The sequence below is a fragment of the Glycine soja genome, chromosome 4 (assembly GCF_004193775.1).
Source record: "Glycine soja cultivar W05 chromosome 4, ASM419377v2, whole genome shotgun sequence".
Lineage (NCBI taxonomy): Eukaryota > Viridiplantae > Streptophyta > Magnoliopsida > Fabales > Fabaceae > Glycine > Glycine soja.
In genome coordinates this window covers 13,874,057-13,898,928 of record NC_041005.1, presented here as the reverse complement: position 1 = coordinate 13,898,928, position 24,872 = coordinate 13,874,057, and the positions used below count along the sequence as shown (strand labels likewise).

The 24,872-nt window shown below is 34.6% G+C and overlaps 2 protein-coding genes across 2 annotated transcripts; one reads left to right on the top strand and one right to left on the bottom strand.

Moving 5' to 3' along the window:
• Positions 1-1,766: 1,766 nt before the first annotated feature.
• On the bottom strand, positions 1,767-4,961 carry LOC114410583. The gene has a single exon (XM_028374550.1). It carries the CDS (start codon positions 4,959-4,961, stop codon positions 1,767-1,769), a length of 3,195 nt encoding a protein of 1,064 aa, XP_028230351.1.
• Positions 4,962-5,652: 691 nt separating this feature from the next.
• LOC114410582 lies at positions 5,653-6,018 on the top strand. The gene has a single exon (XM_028374548.1). The coding sequence runs from the start codon at positions 5,653-5,655 to the stop codon at positions 6,016-6,018; it is 366 nt and encodes a 121-aa protein (XP_028230349.1).
• Positions 6,019-24,872: the final 18,854 nt, after the last annotated feature.

Below are 24,872 nucleotides of genomic sequence, written 5' to 3'. Positions count from 1 at the left end.
TGGGTAATGGGGCTAAAATCAGGTTCTGGAAGGATAAATGGAGGGAGGATGATTTAACTCTTCAAGAAAAATACCCTACTTTGTATCAAGTGAGCTACCAATAGGATTCTTCTATCAGCCTAATGGGAATTTTTGTTGATAATAAATGGGAATTTTTTGTTGACAATGTGCATGGCACAATAAACAATTTTTGCACTATTCCCAGTACAGCAAACTGATATGGGAACATATATAAGAAAATCTGGAAGTTGAAAGGCAAAGATTTTAATACGAGCTTCATATAATGATAAGGATGATAATAAATATTGATACAAAAATGCATAATAATAAATTATTTAATAACTCATTTTCAATACCTTCATATATGATAAGGATGAATACTAGAGTAATTTTCTTTGCACAGCTTCAGGTTTTGTTCTCAGATGTGCTTAACGTTATTAACCTTAATTTGGACTTTCTTTTGAAAACATATTAAAAGTATTATTATTTAAAGCGTGTTTTAAAACATTTGATTTTATTGTAAATTTTTCAAACACAAAATAGTTTGTTAATATAAAAACATTATACTTACACAAGATTAAGTATTAACTGTATGATAATCTCTTTTTCTGGTACCACTGGTACTGGTTCTCTTATTAATAATATATATATTTTCAGCCTTCCAAAAAAAAACTGTGATAAAAATGCTATTAAGTATTAACTGAGTTTGTATAATTCTAAGTGTTTGTAAAAAACAAAAAAGAAAAGAAGTTCCTATTAATCATAATATTTGGAGGGCCACTTGATTATGTGGATTGGAAAGCAATGCTTTATTTGGCGGTGCAAGTGGGTAGGCAGCTATTGTCATAGTTTTAGGAAATTTGGGATGTTTACAGTGATACAAATCAATTTATTCCATACAAAAATAGTATAACATAAAAATCAAACTTATGGTTACATTAGCATAAAAAATAATATGCATTACCCTATTAAGTATTTAAGGATAAAAATACTACCCCTGCTCCCTAACACAAAACCCATGCCAATTTTCATTTGTTTAAGTTATCAATTTAAATTTGTGAACTTATTATACACATGATTTGTTCTGGTCTCTAACTTTGATCTGCCAATATTTGTTCTCAACCTCATCTAACTAACTAATATTCATGTTTAAAATAAAAACTGCCCTTGTGCTGTTCTTTACAAATATAGGAGTCTAGGATAGTGATTAACTATTCAAATAAAGGACAAGTCATTTAAAATAAAGGGCATGAAACACATGTAGAGATTATAAAGGACAACTATTTGTTATAGTCAATTATGTTTTTAACAGAAAAATTGATTCTTAATTCAAATATTGTAATTGGCATGAAGGACTTACTAGAATGTCATTCCACACAATCTCCTTTAGCGTTTCAGGTACATCTTTCCAATTATTGTGGATAATGGGAACCTTTTCTCGCGCCACTATGCCTAGGTAGCTGTGGAACTTTTCACGCATCGGTCCGGATGCTCTCCCGGTAGCGGGATCCACATAAACAGCCGGTCTGGGCTGATCCACGGTTCTTAATGTCAATGTTCTCAGTCGTGTCGTTGTTCTACTCCTCTTGGAAGTCGCCTCTGATTGACCATCGGACTGTGGAGGAGACGTCGGATCTGTGGCCATGATCCTGTAAATAAAATACACAATTAATATTAACGATTACATTTAGACATTAACAAAAGCAAAGGCGTAATACTAACATAATCATTATATTTACACATTAAACAAAGCATTACTTTCGCACTCAGCCTGTAGGGATGTTTTCCCATAGACCTTCATCATGATCTACACGATTTGCATGTCCATCATCCACTTCATCAGCTTCATTCATTGAAGGCAATTGTTTTGAAAAACCAGACATTTGACCAATGTCAAGGGTTGACTCATCATTATGGTAATTCATTCCACTTGGTCTTCCTTGCAGAGCCACAGACAAACTTGAATTACATGGATCTTGTACATAGAAAACTTGTCTGGCTTGTGCTGCCATAATGAAAGGTTTGTCTATATATGCCACCTTACTAAGGTCTACCAAAGTAAATCCCAATGGATCTTGAAACACACCCGTTGTCCCGTTCACCCACTGACACTTAAAAACAGGCACTCTAAATGATGTATAATCAACCTCCCAAATTTCTTGAATGACACCAAAGTAAGACATGGATGCTCGAATGGGGTTGTTATCCGATGTACTGGAAAAGTGCTCCGAATCAGCATCAACATAGACCCCACTGTTTTGTACCGAACTTTTATCATCTTGGGACTTTGTGTAGAATGAATAATTGTTAATGTCATACCCCTTCCATGTAGGGACATTCAAATTTGGGCCAATGGCTAACAATGGCAGTCGTCTGGAAACACTTTTATCAGCAAATATTGTTTGTCTAAACCAATTTATGAAAGTTTTGTTGTGCTCTTGCAATACCCTCATCATGTTCATTTTGGGGTGACTATCTCTAACATGTTTTTTGTGAGCCTCTGTGTACGGAAACACCTCTGTTGTGTTGTTTAATATATACAAATGTGCTTGTGACACGTCATGTCTAGTCATTGTCACAACATTGTATCCACGAGTACCCTTGCCGGCTATTGGCTGGTCATGCCGGGATGCAGGAACACCGACAGGTTTCAATGAGTCAATGTACTGTGAGGCAAACTCAATGCATTCTTCAGCAACGTATCTTTCCACTATTGAGGCCTCTGGTCGATGTCGATTCTTCGTATAACCCTTTAAGACCTTCATGTACCGCTCAACTGGATACATCCATCTAAAATACGTAGGACCACAACACCTTATTTCCCTTACCAGATGAACAACTAAGTGTACCATAATGTCAAAAAATGAAGGAGGGAAAAACATCTCCATTTGACAAAGGACAAAGACAACCTCATCTTCCAAAGCATCCAACTGTTTAGGGTCAATGACCTTGGCACATATAGCATTAAAAATGAAACACAAGCGACTGATTGCAACACGGACCTTCTCAGGCAATGTTCCGCGGATTGCAACAGGCAAAAGTTGTTGCATTAACACATGACAATCATGTGATTTCAAGCCAACCAACTTAAGCTCATTCACAGACACAAGACTCTTGATGTTTGAAGAGTAGCCTTGTGGGACTTTGATATTACGCAAGCATTCACAAAAACTTCTCTTTTCAGCTATTGACATTGTGTAACAGGCTGGGGGCAGATATGTCCTGTTACCTTTTGAGATAGGATGCAACACTTGACGTATACCCATGTCAACCAAGTCTTGACGACACTTGAAACCATCCTTTGTCTTGCCTTTAATGTTTAGGAGGGTTCCAATTAAAGAATCACAAACATTTTTCTCGACATGCATGACGTATATACAATGCCTAACATGATGATCGGACCAGTACGGAAGATCAAAGAAAATAGACTTCTTTTTCCACATTTTTGAAGTGGATGATGGTTTTTTTTGGGACTTGCCGAACATATTTACGACATCCTTGACCCGCTGATATACTTCATCGCCATTTAATGGATTTGGCGCGGTTTCATGTTCTTGACTTCCATCGAATGCCTTCTTCAATCGTCGATACGGATGATACTGTTTGAGAAATCTTCGATGCCTAGTATACACAGTCTTCTTTCCATGTTTAAGTTGGCGGAAACTTGTATTCTGCTCACATATAGGACATGCGTGATGTCCTTTGACACTATATCCACTTAAATTTCCGTAGGTTGGAAAGTCATTGATGGTACAAAAAACCATTGCACGCAACTTGAAAGCATGCTGCAAATTTGCGTCCCATACATCAACCCCTTCATCCCACAATTTCCGCAAATCGTCAATTAACGGTCTTAGATATACGTCAATATCATTACCTGGTTGTCTTGGACCAGCTATCATCATACTCAGCATAACATACTTTCGCTTCATGCACAACCACGGAGGGAGATTATAAATGAACAGCAAAACGGGCCACGAGCTATGGTTAGTAGTTAAGGTTCCAAATGGGTTCATTTCGTCCGTTGCAAGACCAAGCCTTAAATTTCTAGGCTCTGCCCCAAATTCAGGATACAGACGATCAATTGCCTTCCATTGCGGGCTATCTGCAGGATGTCGCATCAATCCATCTGATTTTCTGGTATTTGCATGCCATATAAGGTTCTTTGCATCTTCCCCATTAGCAAACAACCGCTTAAACCTTGGTATTATTGGAAGATACCAACACACCTTTGCTGGACGGTGGTCCGCGTCTGAGACTAGTATAGTAGAATCTCCGTTGGTCGGTCTGTACCGAGAAACCCCACACACAGGGCAGTAATCTAGTTCAGCAAAATCATCTCTGTACAAAATGCAGTCATTACAACATGCATGAATTTTTTCGTACTGCATCCCAACTGGACATAAAATCTTCTTTGCTTGGTAGTGATTCTTTGGCAAGACATTATCAGTAGGAAGCATGTTTGTCAACAACATCAGCAACTCACTAAAACTCTTGTCACTCCACCCAAATCGAGCCTTCAAGTTAACCAGAGCTAACACAGCTGACAATTTTGTGAAAGATATGCAGCCGAAATACAAAGGCATTTTTGAATCAACTTCTATGTTGTCATACAACGCTGCATGTGCCTCTTCAAACCCCTCTTGCCCAAGATCGCGAATCATTTCTTCTATAGGATTTCCGCTGTCTGTAGTAACATCGTCAGCGTGTGACATGTCAGCTGTATCGAGGGATTCCCCATGCCATATCCACTTTGTGTAGCTACGAATTATTCCCTCACAAATAAGATGAGTTCTTATGTCATCAATTGTTTGGAGCCTCCCATTTCCACACTTCACACATGGACAAAAAAATTTTCCCCACATAGGTTGCGCTTTACTTTGAGCAAACAGTAAAAACTCTTCAACACCATTCTCGTACTCTTCAGTTATACGTGATGCGTTCATCCAACTTCGATCCATGTTACACCTTCTATGTCAAACGTTAGTGGCTTAGGGGTTACTTGACATGCATCACAAGCATAGAGCACCAATTGCAGTAGAAAACACACCAGAACTGCACCTTTTGTACAAAAAGCTGCAGTGGAAAACACATTAGCAATTGCAGTTAGTTGGACCAGCAATGCTAACAAGAAAAATGGTGCATGGCTGTTTCAAGGGATTCGGCATTTTTCAGTTTGTTGGCCTCTATTACCAATGCTTATAAGAAAAAATCAAGAAAAACTGCACAAACGACAACATCGAAATTTAATGACGAAAGTGGTGCAATTGAAATTCAACATCATTTTTTAAACATTTATAAAATCAAATCAGCTGAATTTGGGAAAAATAATCTATGTCAAAGTAGCTGATTTCTGGTGGTATAAGAAATTTCACTTCCCAATGGTGGCAGGATTTAAAGAGTATCTTTCAGCAGCAACACAATAACTGCTTTAATGATAATTTAAAGTGGAGGGTGGGTACGGGGTCCAATATTAGTTTGCGGAACGATTTATGGCTGCAGGACAACTGTAATATCCAAGGAAAGTATCCCCAATTATATGTAATAAGTAAACAGCAGAATTCTCTAATTAATTCTATGGGAGAATTTGTGGAGGGCAGATGGGAATGGAAGTTATCTTGGAGAAGGGACTTTTTTGACTATGAAATACAAATGGCAGCTGACTTTGTAGAGGAGATTGATTCTGGTCACATACATCTTATTTGCAACTGTACAATGACAAGGAGACTTTGGTGGGAGCCTTTGAGATGGGTTAATAGAGTGGGTCCTTTTTCCACAGACCCAAAGAACCACTTTTTGCAATTCACTCAATGGAACAGCAAAGCTAGTATAAACAACAGATGGAAATTTCTGTGGTTAGCTCTATCCTTCTTCGTCTGGCATAATAGAAATGCTATGATTTTCAAGAACCAGTCGTTTGATCCTGAAAAGGTTATCGATGATACCTTGTTCCACACTTGGTCTTGGTTAAAATGTGCAGAGAAGGACTACACCAGGGACTACACCATCCATATGTAGCAGTTGCATGTGGAGGTCAAGACCAGGTTGTCTCATGAACGACAACTCCATTAGCCATCTTCCAGCGGTCAATGACATGGTGTGCATGCAACGGGACTCGAGAAATTTGAACACCTTGCAATACATGTTCTGGGGGTGGTCGGGTAAGGACATAAAAAGGCGGAGATGAAGAGATTTATTGTAGAATATTTCAGTACACCTAGTACTGAATTTTATACATAATATATTTGATTTTTGCCTTGCAAAAAAAAACAACAAAGGAAGGGTAAATGTTGACACCTCTTCCAAGAGGTGCAGCATACATGTACTTAAGTTATGGGGTGTAGTTGGTCCACAATACCATCCTCAAATTCAACCACAATTGGGGTTAATTTTTACTTGTTCCTATAGTACCTATGGTACTCTCGTAATTGTATGATATTGGCACAAAAAGACATAATAAACATCATACTAGACAGCTCAAAAGAACAATTACACGGCATGAATATGAAGGCATTAAACGAATACATGTTTTCAGGCATCATACATGTTTGTGATTTGTGGAATTTCAAAAACATATTTTAAACTATTACTAGAAACAATAAACACACCTGCAAATAATGAAAGGAGTTCTTTGGTGATTCTTTGGTGCCTGATTCAGCTAGAAAAATAATAACACTTTGGTCAATCAACCGCTTCTATGACAAACATTTGTGTAATATGTAGAAAATAATTTGTGGCAATCAACTTGATATGATACAGAATTAAATTGCAAGGCATTTACTAAAGAAAGCAGTGAAGACAGAGTTCCAACAGTCATATATAAAGCTCAAATCATGGAAGAAGGTCTTCACTACATCATATTCTTTCTAGCTATATAAAGCTGAAATCATCATTGCAAGACAGGAATATATAATTAAGAAATGGCTCCAAAAAAAAATTAGTGTAAATTTTGAAATGGAAATGTTCCAATATGATCTGATTTGTATTGTAGAAATTATTGTCCTAGAATTTGGATGGAATCTCTATGCCCTTGCCCTGTTTCATTTGACATGTACTTAGATTTTGCTTTCCTTTATTGAATCTGATATCACAACATCATATCTTGGCATCTACAAATTACAGCTAGCATTTGGATGATGCTCTGCTTTTACTTTTGGTCATGGCTCAAGTCCAACGAGAAAGATTTTACACTTCACTTTAATCAATGGTCTTCCAATGTAACACTAGGTTTCTGTACTTAGCTTGGGAGTGTGGGGGCTGGACTTTTGTAGCATGGGTTAGGTAGCAGGGTGCTATGGTGCTGGCTTTGTTCCTACTAATAATCATAGGAACCAGCTGGCCCCTAAAATTTGTAACTTCAGTACCACTGGTACTCATTATTAATATATCATATCTATGTTTGCTGACAAAAAAAAAATTAAAAGAAACTATTTGTGTAAATTTTTAATATGATTAAGCATATAATGTAATATAAATTACTTAATTTATATCTATAAATTTCATAATAGTGGTTATTCCACTATCTACTATCCTACTATACCAGTTTTCGGGTGAAATGCTCTGCATCTGTATTCAGGAATTGATAATGATGCATACAACTCTCATTGACCATATTAGCCCAGAAAGGGAGCTTGGACTAGCCTAGCCTGAGTCTAAAGGGTGAAGGTTCCATGTGATGGGGTTAAACTGGTGGTATATTGATGGAAAATTTAATGGGATCTTAAATTGTGACCAGTCCTGATATCAATTGGTGGGAGGTATTGGTTTGATTGACTTAGGGATATTGTTGAAAATCAACCTATTGTTCATATGGAATTAGAGGTCAATTTGTTTTTTTAATAGGGCAGAAACATTTATCAGGCTGGAGGGGTAGAGAAGTGAATGTGCAACGGGATGGGTTGAGGTTGAGTACAACATGTTGGATTCTATATCCAGATGATGCAAAGGCCCAAGCTGTTCACTCAACAGAGGCAATGGAGCCTGATAGGGGGGCACATAAGGATTGATTGAGTTATATCCGAGTGCCATGGTACACAGTCCTTGAAGCTCTGAACACAGATGGAGCTTCATAAAGGGCCACATCATGGTTAGTCAAGACATATCTAGACGGTACACTAATCGAATGGTTTTTTTTGCCTAAAATACCAGAGAATGGAGTTCTTGCTCATAGTAATGCCACCAAAAATAAGAATCCAAGGAATGTAATTAGAAACCTTGGAACAAACACCCCCTTAGATATTGGGAAAAAACTCTAACAAATGAATGAAATTAGAAACCAAGGAATGTCTATTTTTCCTTGATTAGTAATATCAGCCTGTAGAGATTATAAAATTTGATTGCATCATACAAAGAAGGATTGGTGTAACAGAAAAGTGCAAGAATGAAAGCTTTCTGAACCAAATTCTCATAGAAGGATGTGAGAAAATGGGCTTCAAAGTAGAGTATGTGGCTATAAATTCCTCAGCAGATGACTATTGTGGTTCATGCTGTTATGGTTGCAGAACAGGAGATAAGAAGGGAACTGACTCCACTTGGTTGGTTGATTCTGTAGGCAATGGTGCACTGATCCTCACTGGATGTAAAGCTGAGAGATTCATACTTGAAAATGTAAAGAATGGAATGAAGAAAAAGAAGTGCTTAGGAGTGATTGCTGCAGCAAGTTGGAGGACTAAGGTAAGAAAGAAACTCCAAATTCAATACAAGGTAACCATCTCAGCATGTGGCTTTCTCAAGACTCGTCCTCTAATGATTTCTAGTGGACTAGTATGCTACGAAGACATAATTTGCACCAAGAAAATAATTAACTAGAAACTAAAAGTTTCTATCATTTATGCTAAAACACACTACATTATCCCATCTTCGCGATGAGTCCATGACAACTACGAATATAGTGAGATTTCAACTCATGTAAGCAGACAAGAATAGACCATAGTCACTGTTTACATTATTTCCTGTTTATATAAATTTCTCGTTAAATATTTAAAGAAAATGAAAATACTAAACTAGAGCTATTCACCAAAATAAATTTTTATATATAAATCACAATAATAAAGAAAATCATTAAGGATTACGTTGTTTATGCCCCTCAATAACTAAAAATTTTCAAATTGAAATTCTATATTTTGTTTCAATTATTTAAATTATTAATAATTGGGAAATAAATAATTTTAAATAATATTAAAAATGTTGTAAGGAATATATCTAGTGGGAGAGCTATTTTTAAATGACTGTGAGTAAAAATAGTAGGCTTAAATATATTTTTGATTCTTGATAAATATCTGATTTTGCGTTTACTCTTTAATAAATTTGTATTTTGCGTTGAGTTCTTAATGAAAAAAATAATTTTATTTTGACCCTTAACACTTATTCTTAGTTCCTAATAAATTAGTAAATTTTGTATTTACTCCTTAATAAAAAAAATTATTTGTTATTAGTCGACACTAAAAAAAAAATTATTATTTTATTATGGAGTAAATACAAATTAACTAATTTATGAGAGACTAAAACAAAATATCAAAAATAAAATATTAAATTGTTATTTTAGTAACGACTCAGCGTAAAACAAAAATTCATTAGAGACCGAAGAGAAAAATGAAATATTTATTAGAAATCAAAAGCCAAAATAGTAAATTTCCTTCACTTGTATGATTTAATTAATTTATGATATTTAAAATTTATAATAATATTTTGAATAATATGTAAATATAAATAACAATTAATTATATGAAAACTATTAAAATTAAATATTATTTAAAATAAAATAATTAATCTTTTATTCTTTAATAGACAATTCATATTTCATTAGTAATTTTGTTACATGAGTTGCTAAAGGTGTTTATTAGCAGTATCTTCTACTTGCGAGAGAAAAACATAGTAATTGTTATATTTTGTAACATAAGTATTTTTTTTTTCTTAACATAATCATACAACATTAATTGATCATAGAAAAAATATATTAATTGTAATAAATATCTACAAAAATGATATTTTTCGAAAAAATTCAATCAGTCTTTCATTGAGGGTTTCTAATGATATTAATATTGCTTGTTGTAAGTATATTAAAATTAAAAACTATAAAAAAAATAAAATTTTCATTGTTATTAATCAACACATTAAAAAATAGAAATTACATATTATAAATTAATCAAGTAGAAACACATGTGACAAACATGTCTACTAAAATGAATATCTCTACACATGAGAAGGTTATTAAATAGACCTCACTTTGAATTTCAATCAATAAATAATTTTTTTGTAAATATAAAAAAGCAAAAAAAAAATCACTTAAATATTATATATTTTAAAATCTAAAATTTTCATGTTCTTACAAAGAATTTGCTGGACACAAGAGAAAGCACCACCAACCAATCTCTATTTGATTTCAAATCATGAAGGTGGACATTGCATATGGAGAAGATACGGGGAAAATTCTAAAGTGTATCCTGAAAAGCTTTGAATTGGTCTCTGGTCTTAAGATAAAGTACAATAAGAGCAAATTTGGGTGTTTGGGCAAATCGGAGGACTGGTGTAGGGAGGCAGCATCTTCTCTCAATTGTAGTCAAATGGATATTCCATTCTCTTACCTTGGAATTCCTGTAGGGGTGAGCTCTAAAAATAGGTCTGTGTGGCAGCCCATTATTAGCAAATGCGAGGCTAAACTTACAAAATGGAAGCAAAGAAATCTATCAATGGGGGGTAGAATAACCCTCATTAATTCAGTCTTAACAGCCTTACCCATTTATTTGCTATCCTTCTTCAAGGTTCCTAAGCTTGTGGTGCAAAAAATTACATCTATACAAAGGAATTTTTTATGGGGCAGCCTCCAAGACTCCATTAAGATTCCTTGGGTGAGGTGGGACATAGTCTGCCTACCTAAGAGTAAAGGTGGGTTAGGGATCAAAGATTTGATTAAATTCAATGAGGCTTTGCTTGCTAAATGGGGGTGGGAGTTGGCAAATAATCAGAATCAGTTGTGGGCCACAATTCTATTGTCTAGATATGGTGGTTGGAGGGATTTGATTTCTCATAGGAATTGCAGTTTAGACTCTCCTTGGTGGAAAGACCTCAAGGTTATCTTCAAGCAGCAGCAAAGCAACACAATTTGCAAAAATAGCTTTATTTAGGCCATAGGTAAGGACGGTCCATGGAATACAAACCAAGTACTTATTGGCTTGACAACAAAAAAAAAACACTCATTGGAAATATATATGTTTAGCAATTAGCATAGACTCGCTGAACAGGAATGGAGAAATATGACATAATTAGATTTTTCCTTTCACAAAGAATGTAGAAGAAACTAAAGACCTTCTCTTTTAGGGGTACAAATAATTTGAAATATAAGTAGAAATTGGCCTTCTGGGCAGAGAAGATGCTAATGAGGATGACAATTTGATAACACTAGTGCATTGACTAGAACTTGCTTTAGACTTGGTCATGCAAATTTCATCATGCTTATGTGTGTTACATTACATGTATTACAGGTGTATGCATGTGAAAATAGAAGAGAATGTCCATGACCTTGAATGGAGCAAAGAGATACAAAAGCAGAAAAATTGCATAAAACTGGATGATGTTGGGCTTTCACATAATAGAGGAAGAGAGAATATATATAAGTGTGTGAGTGTGTGTCAATCTTTTGCAGAAGCAGAAGGAACAAAAAGAAGTGGAAACCAAGCAATTCCAAAGTGATGATGCACAGAGAAGAGAGAAAAATTTGAGTGACCCAAGAAGAGATGTTTTTCTTTCTTTAAACTGACCAGTGGAATATTTTTATTTTTTATGTTTAATTTTTTGCTTTTTTCATTGCAGAGGGAACAAAACAGCTATAAAGGAGGCTAAAGAGTGTGTGAGAGAGGAGTTATGGGGTCTATATATATGAAGATGGCAAGGCAAGTGTTGAAAAAATTGGGTAGGAAGAATAAAAAACTCGCAGTGAAAACTTTTTTTTTAGAAAATGTTTCATAAATACTCTATATATTATCCTACACTTAGAGAGAAAATAAAAAAAGGAATAAAAAATATAAATATAATAAAATTTATAATGTGATAGCAAAAAAATATTGATGATGTATTTAAAATGAAAAATGATTCACCTACAGTTATTTTTAATCATAAAAAAATGTATGATTATTTTTTTAATTACATTACGTAAGAAAAAAAGGGTGGAATTTGGGGTGTCAAAATCTGAGTGCATGAGACAGATAAGAGTTGTTAAAATACATAAATGGTTGAGAAAAAGGAGGGAAGAGAGGTGTGTGAATGCGTGGGTCAGAGATGAGGCAGATATGCTGTGGTCATTTCATAGCACTTGTATGCAGACACAATAACGTGGGTGGGTATTTGGCTTGGGCCTCTTTCTAGGAGCATGTGGAGTCTGTCAGAGAGTGAGGGAAAGACTAACAAAAAAGAAAGGAAGAGTTATAGTATATTTTGGTGTGCTTGATACTTCAAAGAACTTCTATTCATTTTAGAGGTTTATTTACATACATTTTTATCAATCAAGTGTATGGAGTAACTAATAGTCTTAAAATTCAAGTATTAAGTATATGGAAGTGGGTTAAATACTTTAAGCAAGAATTTTTCCACTTATAATATATGTATTCAATTTGACTTAATCACTACTAAAAGAGAAGGTCTTTAGTTTCTTCTACATTTCAAATTATTTGTACCCCTAATGGAGAAATATGAAATAATTAGATTTTTCCTTTCACAAAGAATGGAGAAATAGGGAACCAAAGCAAGATTTTAGAAAGACTTCATTGTGATGCACAGGAGTTGCGAAACCTCCAAATCACCATACAAGATTTGATGAAGAAAGTAGACATAAATGAGAAGAGCACAAAAGGAAAAAGTGTTGAGTTTGGTGAAGTGAAAGGGCATCAATCAAAATTGACATGGGTGCATTTAATACCAACTTACTGTATTGCCAGTAAGATTGCTGAATCAACCCCATGGTAACCATTTAGTCTACATCTTACTGTATTGGCAGTAAGATTGCTGAATCACTTGGCAAAGCATCAATAAAAATTGACACGCATGCATTTAATACCAACTTACCAATCAACAAAAAAAACTAAGATACACAAAGTTACCAACCAATAACAATCCATAAGAAAATTTTATATTTTTAATCATTTCTAAACGCACAAAGTCTATTTAATAAACAAAAAGTACCTTGTGGTTGTGGCAGCAATAGATTCAAAAGCTGGTTCAGTCCTTATGCTTGTGGCAGCAATACATTCAAAAACTTCTTGAGTAACTCTTCCAATTGATATAACTTCCTCTGAAAAAATGTAACGAAACTAATTCAAACCCACAATAAGAAGCTTTGTTCACTGCAGTTTCAAATTTCTGCTTTATTAGTCTTCTTTTTTTTTTATCAGCAAAGATAAATTATATATATATAACCTGGAAGTACCAGAGGTACTGATTACAGAGTTAGTCACCATAAAAATGGTTCCTCAGTCTGACATCATAAGTCTGATTGGGAACCAAAATATGGGAAGCAAAGTATACATATATTGATCCCTACTCCCTAATGAAACCCCTACTACTGCAAAAAATGATGTCTCAAGTTACTAGACCATTGACTAAAATGTAATGTAAAGTCCTTCTCCAAATTATGGAGCCAAGTCCACATTAAGAAAGTCGCGTCTTCAAATTACTGAGATTGAAGTTCTTCTAATAATATCCCTAATCATATAACAATATTTAATTGTTTGTTGTTAAGCACATTACTATTTATACACTTTAAATTTATGAAGCTACAAAGTATAATATTTTTATGATGATATGTTAAAAATAAATTCTGAGTCACTATATGAAAACAAAAACAATGGTATCAATTTTTTTTTTATCAGCAAAGATAATATTTTATAGATATGTAAAGAGTTACCAGAGGTACTATATTACAGCAGTATGGGTACCATAGAAATGGTTCCAAAGTCAGACAAAACAGGTCTGAGAGGGAACCAGTATATGGGTACAGTAAATGTACATCTATTAGTCAAAAATATGTATCCTCTACTGATGCAAAAGTCGTGTCTAATGCTACTTGACCATTGATTAAAATGGATAGTAAAATCTTTCTCAAAGTGCCTAAGCCATGTCCATAGAGTGAATATTGCATCTTCAAACAGTTTGTTAGCATTAAAGGTTGCATTAGAGAACACTATGTTGTTCCTAAGCTTCCAAGTGGACCAAGTTAGAGCCAACCACCAGCATTGCCATCTCTGCATCCTAACACTATGTTGTTCCTAACACTATGTTGTTCCTAACAATGGTATCAATTGAATAATAACTACAATTAATGACTCTAAATTGTTAGGACTAAGCTCAGACATATTTCTTTCTCAAAGTTCTATTCCAGCCATGACCCAAGAGCATTTCTTTTAGACTTTTCCAAAACCTAGTGCCAAATAATTATCCAACTCGAATAGCAGTTGTTGGACTCTAAGTTTCAGTTCAAGCTTAACAATCAGTGTCATACTATTGATCAAAACAAAGCAGGTATAAATATGCAATACTAGACTCAAAATATGCAACAAACACTAGACCTAAATCAGTGTCACAGAAATTGGAAGAAAATATTTTATCCAAGCACAAACTTGAAGCCTTATTCCATGTATTGGGGGGAAGTTATGGCTGGCCATATGGGTAGAGGTGTCATAGAGGAGCAGGTATGGAGGAAGGGACCTTGGACTGCTGAAGAGGACAGGTTGCTTGTTGAGTATGTCAGGTTGCATGGTGAAGGCAGATGGAACTCTGTGGCTAGGCTTGCAAGTAAGAAACACCAAACTTTTTTCACTGTTTTGTTTCTTAATATATATGATTGGATTTTCACATTTATAAGTGACAATATAGAAAAAAAACAACTAAAATTGTTTTCAACTTCTACTGTTCATAGTGGCTACAATCATGTTCACCGGAAGCTCTTCATTTTGAAAATTATACTATTGTCTGGTAGAAATTATGATATGATCTATGTATCTATAGTTTTAGTCAATCTCTACGTGATACGTAGTTGAGTTTTTCAATTCACAATAAAGACTAGATAAAACTCAATATGTATCATGGCTGAAACCATTAATCTGAGACTATATATATCAAGACTAGATAATCCTTTTGGCATATTCAACGATGACATTGTTAAGGCAACTCAACACATTAATAATGACATTTTAAAAGTCTTACTTAAGTAAACCCCTAATACTATAACACATATATATCAGCAAACAAGAACTCCGAGTACTTCGACATCCTTACCTTGACAGTAGCAAGGTCGCGACACCAGTCCAAAGAGCACGACTTCGGCTATGGCGGTGGTGGGAACAACAGGTAGCTAGGGTGGGCACGACGGAGGTCAGGGAACGACGATGTGAGGGTGGGCACTGCAAGAGATCGAGTGGGATGAGTAGAATGTGCGCTAGGTTTTAGGTTTTCGTCGTAGAATTTTCGAAGACAGGAGATGAAGTGTTGAATCAATGGAAACACGAGTATATATAGTACAAAATTTAAGACGGTGTATAAGCAACACCGTCTTTGTATCCTTTTATTTCTACGACGGTGTCTTCAAAAGCACCGTCTTCGATAAGTTGAACCAAACGTACAAAGCCGGGGTTAAATTCAAACGTCGTCGTTTACGAAATGTACCGTTTAAAAATCGTATATAATTACGTAAATGCCACCGCGTTGACTACTACGTCGGCTACTGAATGACCGACGTAGAATGTGCGTCGTAAAATAGGATATTTTTAGTAGTGGAACTATTTTTTTCAAACACTTAATAAAAATATTGTTAAAAATCTTTAGTAACATTTAAAAAATATTTATAATTTATTGACATTTTATTAATATTGTACATGACTTGTTTTTTCTTTAACTAATATTGCTTATTATTCTTCTGATTAGTCTTGCCTATTCCCATGAGTTGTTTGTCAGAATCACCAATCTTCTTTCCTCCATTAATTGTTTCAGCTTTTGACTAAGCAATTATTGAAAACTAAATTTTTTGTAGATTCAGCTTCTTGCCTAACCTGTACATTCAGCTATACTCTGTCCTCATTCCTCAATAGGGACGAGATTCACTATCAAAATTTTTATAGATTTCATGTTTGATTGTGGCTATATTACAATGATTTTATTGTTTAGAAATTTTTGATACTACTCTCCAATTAAAATTAGAACAAAACCAAAAATACCTAAGAAACTAGATGTGTGTATTATCTTTGTAGTAGTACATGAATGTTTGTTAATTTTTAAAATAACAATTTACATTAATTTAAACGTTAATTTGAGATTGATATATAATTATTTTTATATTGTTATTAAATAGATATTAAACTTTTAATAAAAATAATTGAATTTCTCCTTTATTTATCATAAAAATAAAAAAGTAAAAATAGTGTGAAAGAAAAATATTTAAGACTCTTTTTAAGAGAGAGAAGACTTGATGAAACAAGAGAGAAATATTTATGTTTATAATTTATATAAGTTTGGATAGAAAAGAGAGAGAAAGATGGATTATATAACACAGTAATGTTACTTAATTAGAATATATATTTTCCCCCTTATCCCAGGGTTATTGTACTGCATTCAAACTTCTATTTATTCATTTTAGATAATGACACAGTAATGTTAGTTAATTAGTCACTGATTGCAGCTATTCTGCTATTGTTTGTTAACATAGAGTATCATATTCTTCTATTATGTCTTGGCATTTCAAGTACTTTATTGGAATGCATTATTTGTCAAAGTATATTATAATGCTCTTATTTCATACATATTTTACATAAATGAACTTTGTTTATGGATTCTTATATCATTGTAGCCAAATCTGGCATTGATCCTTCCAATTGTGAAGAACATTATTTTTATATATTATAATTTTAGCTACTTAATACTCCCACTTGCTTGGATATGACCTATGTCTCATAAGGAAAAAAAATAATTAAATGAGTACTTAATTTTTATACGGTTAAGAAAAAGAGTAAAAAAATATATAAAACATTTGGTGTTAAGAAGCATCAATTCTGAAATTGTTTTTCAAAGACGGTTATTAGCTAATAACCGTCTTTGAATGTTAACGCAGACATAACATTCAAAGACGGTTATTAGCTAATAATCATCTTTGAATGATTCTTACTTTCAAAGACGGTTTTTAAAATAACCGTCGTAAAAAGAAATTTGATTTGATGATGATATATACAATGACGGTTTAGAACCGTTGTTAAAAGCACTTATTAACCGTCATAAAAAACCTTTTTTCTAATAGTGCATATAGTGCAAAAACAAAATACCCCTAGCTTCTTCCTCAATAATCAAACAAAGCGAAGAGGATAGGACTCAAGCATAGTTAAAGCAAAACTCCACTCATCACAAAAATAGAACTCGAAGAATGACCAAGATTAGCAAGATGGTCCACACTTCTGTGGGTCTCCCCATAAACATGAGATAAGGACGAAACTCAATCATTCAGATTTGGCTTTTTGCGAAAGTCAGCCAAAAAATCATCACTACAAAAACAACATTCTACGACGGTCAAAATAAGTGTTCTATGACGGTTGTCAACCATTTTTGTAAGTCGCATCGTGGAAAGTGATGACTTAATTTCCACGATGGTCCCATAATAATCGTCTTAGAAACAATGTGAATTCAAATATGATTTTTATTTAAAAGGCATCGTAGAATGAATCATAGCATTCTACGACGGATCTTACATCAAAATCGTCTTAGAATGCTACGATTCTAAGACAGGTTTCACTGTAAAAATTGTCTTTGAATCATAGCATTCTACGACAGGTCTTACATCAAAACCGTCTTAGAATGCAAGCACTCTAAGACGGTTTTCATGTAAGACCCATCATAGAATGCTACGATTGTAAGACGGGTTTTACCTTAAAAACCGTCTTAGATGTTGCATTCTCTAGCTTGAAGCTCAATTAACTATATAACATTCAATTTATAACAATTGAATAACAAAATTGAAGTAATTAATTAGCCTGAAACAACAAACCATTAATGAAAAACAATTAAACTAATTTTTTATTGAAACACACACACACACACATGTGAATACAATGAGTAATGCAACATAGAGTAAAAGTAACATATATAATAATTGCATTTGTTCCATTGACAATTTTTAACATAATGAAGCATTTGACTAATGAACCATGTCCAGATGAAGCATATCTCTCACAAATATGCATTTTTTTCTTTTTTATTAGAAAATTTCAAGGGAATGCTACCTTAAGCTTCTCGTGTTTGGACTTAAATCATATACGTTAAAGTTTTTATGGAGATGTGGCCAGTTACTTCTAGAGACAGAAATGATCACATAAAGAAATCCTTGATTTTAGAAAATGTGCAAGCAAACAACATATATTTTTTGTTCAAAATAATCCAAAATATGGTTATAATTTTTACTTCTAAAGGCAATTCTATGTTGAATATTTGCATTACTTTCCCTGCTAAATCACTAAACTCTTCCAACTATGTTTGTACTAACTAATAACTAATATATGTTACATTTTTCCTGCTAAACCTATATTAAAAAATATTTCAAATATCAATTATATTTTTTGTATTCCAAAGATAAATACTAATTGCTAGACAAAGTGTTTAACATCATAAGGAAGTTAACAAGCCTGGTAGGAGCTATATTGTAAACACTGATATATGTTGTAACAAGGTTGTGGGGGACTATTCTGTTGAGCCAATACTGCCAAAGGACTTGGAAGTGGAGTAACTGATGTGGTAGAGCCTGAAGATATCTTAGCCTCTTGGGAGGTTAACAAAGATGGTGAAACCATCACGCAATGGCTAGTCAAATGGAAGACAAGGACTACAGATCAACCTACTTGGGAGTATGAGTTCATTATCCACAGCCAATTCCCTTCCTTCATCTTTGAGATAGACATGATTCCTCTTCTTGGTTGTAACACAACCACAGCTTATAGCTTGGGCAAGGGTTTTCCTCTGAGGGGTTTAATTATACTTTATACTCAATTGGCAGTGAATTAATTGTAATGCTACATATTTTTCCTTTGAATAACACTACTCTATATAGGTTTCCATTATACTCTAAATTTCTACTAGCTTTTTGATAGACACACAAAACACTTCCACTTAAGGCCTAAGGCTGCATATGTCAAAAGGCACAAAACCCTTAAACTGAGTAAGAGCCTGACCTCTTAATATTATATAATTAAGAAAGTGTTATTGTTCAAGTAAGTGGAAAATTAAGATTGGTTATGTTTTGGCAGTTTTAGTTTTGACACAAAAAAGATAGAGATATAAGAGTAGTAACAAATAGTAAGTATCTTGTATAAGTACAATAACAACTATTTGGAGGTTCTTTAGTGAAAGAAAGGGAGAATTACAATACTTGACGGTTGAGTTTAGCAAGGACTTTGTCACCAACTTAAAAATCTTTGAATTGTGGTCCGATCTCAACTATTTATCCTGCCACAACAGTGCCTCATGCAAATAATAATGAATGAATGTTAAATATTAGAAAAGTGAATGGTACAGAGTTAGATACCACAAGAATGAACAGTTATTGCATACAAGGTATGTGGGGAAAGGTTCTAGGGAGAAATAACGGACGGAGAAAACCCTTTTGGATCTTCTAATCAATGGGGTTTATGGCAATTGCTTCCAGTCTGACTAAAACCTCATTTGCCATTGGACTAGGAATGCGAAATGTAACGTGTTGCTTACAATAAATAAATAAATTAGGTAATTTGAATTGAAGAACAACAACAGATACACACAGAGAGTTGAAAGAAACCTTGAGGTCAGAGGGACCTCCACCATAGGCGTCTTAGCTAACCGCTTGCATCAAATTATTGCCATAAGGTTTATGCAATAAGCCTTATGAAACCATGTCATCATAAATTTTAGTTACACGGCAGGCCAAGTACTAGTGATAAAAAAAGATGGAAAACTTCATTAGACAACCATATTTCTCAGGATACATAGAAACTTGAACTTAGCTGGAATATTTGTTGGTACTGCATTTCGTTCTACGACATATTGCTTTTGTTATCTATCTATAAACAAATATAAAATAGTAAACTCATATCTAGTGGCAGCTCGCATTCTATGCATTCCAAAGAGAAACTTCATTGCAACCAGCAGCCACATAAACAAAGGCCCTAGCATTTTCCAAATCACGCTACGTCTCATAGCCCTATACCTTCTCTTCCACTCGCCACTTGTCCTTCACTAACAATAGGACCTAGCCTATAACCTTCTTCAAAGGGATCTGAAATTTTGATGTTTTTGGCCCATTGCTAAAGTATATTCACAAGTTATGCTACAATACTTTTCCGAAGCAGTAAAACCATGTCTCACTTTATCAATGTTCATAACTCAGCCAATGCAATTGCTACAAAGTTTACAGATAAAATGCTATCAGTATCTGAGTGTTTAGCCAACACATTAAGAAAAGTAAGCTACAAATACTTGTGTGTGAAGAGGGAAATATGTTATGGATGAATCAAAATCAATATGTGCCTACTTACATGCACAATAAGCCAACATGTTGCAATGCATATCTGACCATTTATAAAGAAGTGGCCAAAGACGGTCCATTCAACAACTGTTTAAATCAAGGAAAATAGCAAAATAAATGTTAAATGGTATATGACTATCTATTTGGATTTTGGTTTCGGTAATAGGTTCTAGGTACCCAAATTGTACTGATCAACAACCACTCAATCAGTTTCATAGGAAATATGATTTCTCAATGCAACAAAACATAGGTTGTCCATAACAAAATAAAAGGCACTTACTCTTATCAAGGTCAACATCCTCAAAAACAATGATTGGGCTTTTTCAACCAAGCTCTAGACAAACAAGTTGCCAACAAGAAACCCCAAATTGGATATTGCATGATGTCACAAACATGTCTTTCAATGGGAGATGAAGGGTCATAAATCTCTGGTGTGTACTCAGTCATCATTACCTCGTGTTGTCTTTTCTTGATTTTCTCGTCTGGTAGCTTCTTTTCAAGCAAATCATATTCCCACGAGACAGTAAATTGGGGCAATCATTGTATTTTTGAATTTCCTATGCCTTTTTCTTGATTCCTTGTCATGAAACATATATTATTCGAATCAAAACAATTCAAATGAAATCATAATGAGAAATAGTCAGTACTAAAGTCACAAACATTCACATGTAACCTACCAGTTAGGGGTTATGTGGGTTGAAGCAAATTCCTCTCAAGTTTGTGGATCTAGACCATATTTTACAGAAGGATCATGGCTATGTTGTCCCTCAAAGTTAGCATACACAAATTTTGTGGTGAGGGAAGATTTAAATTGCCTCCATCTAGTGGCCACCATTGACATTACCTTTTTCTTGGCATTTGGTGCTTCTAGGATATCAAATTTTGCCTGCATAACAAATTGTTGTGTAACAGTTAGATAATGTGAACATTTTGAAGTTGTGATACCAGAAAAATAAATACAACTCCATGTTAAGTTGACTTACCAAAATGTTATCCAATACTAGGTCCTTTAGAGATTTCGGTACATCTTTCCAATTGCTATGTACAATTGGAATATTTTCTCTAACTACGACCCTCAGATAGCTATGAAACTTCTTTTTCTGAGGGCCCAATCCTTGACCAGTTGCAACATCGACATTAACCGTTGGCCTGGGCTGATCCAATGTTCTTAAAGTCAACCTTGTTAGTTGTGTGGATTGTCTAGTCTTCTTAGACGTAGCCTCTAACTGACCATCTGACTGCAGAGGGGACCTTGGTGGTGTTCCCATGCCTCTGTCAAAATAAAACAAATTCATTAATGATAAAGACTTATAAATAGCATATATGTAACAAACTGCAAATGTAAACATTATAAAATTACAAAACAAATAACGCAATAAGCTTAGCATTACTTTGATACAATGCAATTACATCAGAATGTTCTCACATAATCCTTCTTCATGATCAATACAATTTGCAAGTACATCATCAACGTCATGTGACTCATTTGTAGAAGGCATTCTATTGGACAAATCTGGTATCTCACAAATTTCAAGTGTTGACTCATCAACTGCGTAAAACACCAGATTGTTCTACCACTGGGTCTTCCTTGTAGAACCACTGAAAATCTTGAATCACATGGATCTTGGATGTAAAACACATGTCGGGCTTGTTCTGTCATAATGAAAGGTTCGTCAATATAAGTCACCTTATTTAGGTCTACTAAAATAAATCCCAATTGATCTTGACGAACACCAGTATTTCCATTGACCCATTTACACTTAAAAATAGACACTCTAAATTCACTGTAATCAACCTCTCCGATTTGTTCAATGACTCCAAAGTATGGCATGGACGCTCGAATTATGTTGTTGTCTATTGCATTGCAAAAGTGATTAGAATCAGCATAAACACTCACCCCACTATTTTGCATGGTACTTTTATCATCTTGTGACTTGGTGTAAAATGAATAATTGTTGACACCATATCCTTTCCAAGTAGGTACATTGAGATTTGGCCCAACAACTAATAATTTTAATGTTTTGGAAGCATAGTCATCATCTAATATTGTTTCTCTAAACCAGTTAATGAAAGTTTTATTGTGCTCTTGCAACACCCTCATCATGTTCATTTTTGGGTTTGCCACTGTGACTTTTTTTGTGTATAGCTATGTATGGAATCACCTCTGCTGTGTTGTTTAATATATATAGATGCGCCTGTGAGACCTCCTTCTGAGTCATTGTGACAACATTGTATCCTTGTGTACCATTACCCTCGGTGTCTGGTCATGACAACATTCAGGAAGTCCGAAAGATCTAACCATTTCAATGTACTGCGAGCAAAACTAAATACATTCTTCAGCAACATACCTTTCGACAATAGACGCTTTTGGTCGGTATTCATTCTTGGTATAACCCTTTAACACCTTCATGTATCGCTCAACTAGATACATCCACCATAAAAAAATAGGACCACGCAATCGGATCTCCCTCACGAAATGAACAATTAAGTGAACCATTATGTCAAAAAATGATGGAGGAAAATACATCTCCATTTGACAAAGGACAACGGCAGCCTCATTCTCCAATTCATCCAATTTCAGAGGTTCAATGACTTTGCTACAAATTGCATTAAAAATAAAAGCACAAACGAGTTATGGTAACCCTAACTTTGTCAGGAAAGATACCGTGAATCACTACAGGCAACAATTGTTGCGTTAATACATGACAATCATGAGATTTCAAGTCAACCAATTTGAGATCATTAAGGAAAACAAGGCTCTTGATATTTGAAGAGTATCCTAGTGGGACTTTTAGACTATGCAGGCATTGACAAAAACTTATCTTCTCTTTTGTTGACATTGTGTAACATGCTTGGGGAGATACGTTCGCAGACCTTGTGAGATCCGATGCAATTGCTCTTGTATACCCATCTCAACCAACTATTGACAACACTTTAAACCATCCTTTGTCTTTCCTTTAATGTTAAGAAGGGTGTCAATTAAACTATTGCAAACATTTTTCTCCAAATGCATCACGTCTATACATTGTCTAACATCAAGATCGCACCAGTATGGAAGATCAAAGAATATTGACCTTTTCTTCCATATGTTTGGCTCTAATGATAGCTTCTTTTGGGTCTTCCTAAAGATAGTTACGATGTTGTTGACCCTATCATAAATTTCTTTTCCAGCTAATGGTTTCGACGCACTTTCATTTTCCAGACTCTTATTAAAAGCTTTCTTTAATCGCCGATATGGGTGATAAGGTTTGAGAAATCTTCGGTGTCTGCTATATATTGTCTTCTTTCCATGTTTCAGTTGGATGAAGCTCGTATTTTTCTCACAGATAGGACATGCATGATGTCCTTTGACACTATATACACTCAAATTCTCAAATGCTGGAAAGTCATTAATAGTACAGAAAACCATTTCCGCAACCTAAAGGTCTACTGCAAATTCCTATCCTACACATCAACCTCGTCTTCCCACAATATTCTCAAGTCTTTCATCAAAGGAGTAAGATACACATCAATATCATTACCTGGCTGCCTTGGACCCTCTATCATCATACAAAGCATCATGTATTTTTGCTTGATGCACAACCAAGGAGGGAGGTTGTAAATCATCAACAAAATAGGCCATGAACTGTGGCTAGTACTTAAGTTACCAAAAGGATTCATTCCATCTGAAGCAAGACCAAGCCTTAGATTTCTTGGCTCATCCCCAAAATTAGGATACAAATGATCAATTGCCTTCCATTGCGAACTATCAGCTAGATGTCGGAGAAATCCATCACTTTTCTGCCATCTGCATGCCATGTAACATTTTTTGCATCATGTCCATTAGCAAACAATCGCTTAAACCTTGGTATTATTGGAAGATACCAATACACCTTTGCTGGACAACTGTTGTTTATGGTTGCATGATCACTGCATTCGTCATCGTTCACTTTGCATCATGATACACCACATGTTGGACACTTAGACATTTGTGCAAACTGATTTCTGTACAATATGCAATCATTTGAACATGCATGGATCTTCTGATACTCCATTCCCACTGGATATAAAATCTTCACCTCGTAGTGATTCTTCGACACAGTGTTATCTTCAAGAAGCAATTTTTTCAATAACTCAAGCAACTCAGTGAAGCTTTTATCACTCCAGCCAAATTGTGCCTTCAAGTTGACTAAAGCTAACACCGCTGACAACCTTGTGAAAGTTGTGCACCCCGAATACAAAGGCTTCTATGAATCATTTTCTACTTTCTCATACAAATCTGCACGCGCTTGTTGAAAACTATCTTGCCCAAGATTGTGAATCATGTCTTCCATACAATCTCTGATGTCTTCATCAACCGCCTGAGTGCGAGCAA

Bases quoted from the DNA above. Each gene is read 5' to 3' on its own strand.
- LOC114410582 (XM_028374548.1), top strand. From the start codon at position 5,653: ATGGCAGCTGACTTTGTAGAGGAGATTGATTCTGGTCACATACATCTT.
- LOC114410583 (XM_028374550.1), bottom strand. From the start codon at position 4,961: ATGGATCGAAGTTGGATGAACGCATCACGTATAACTGAAGAGTACGAG.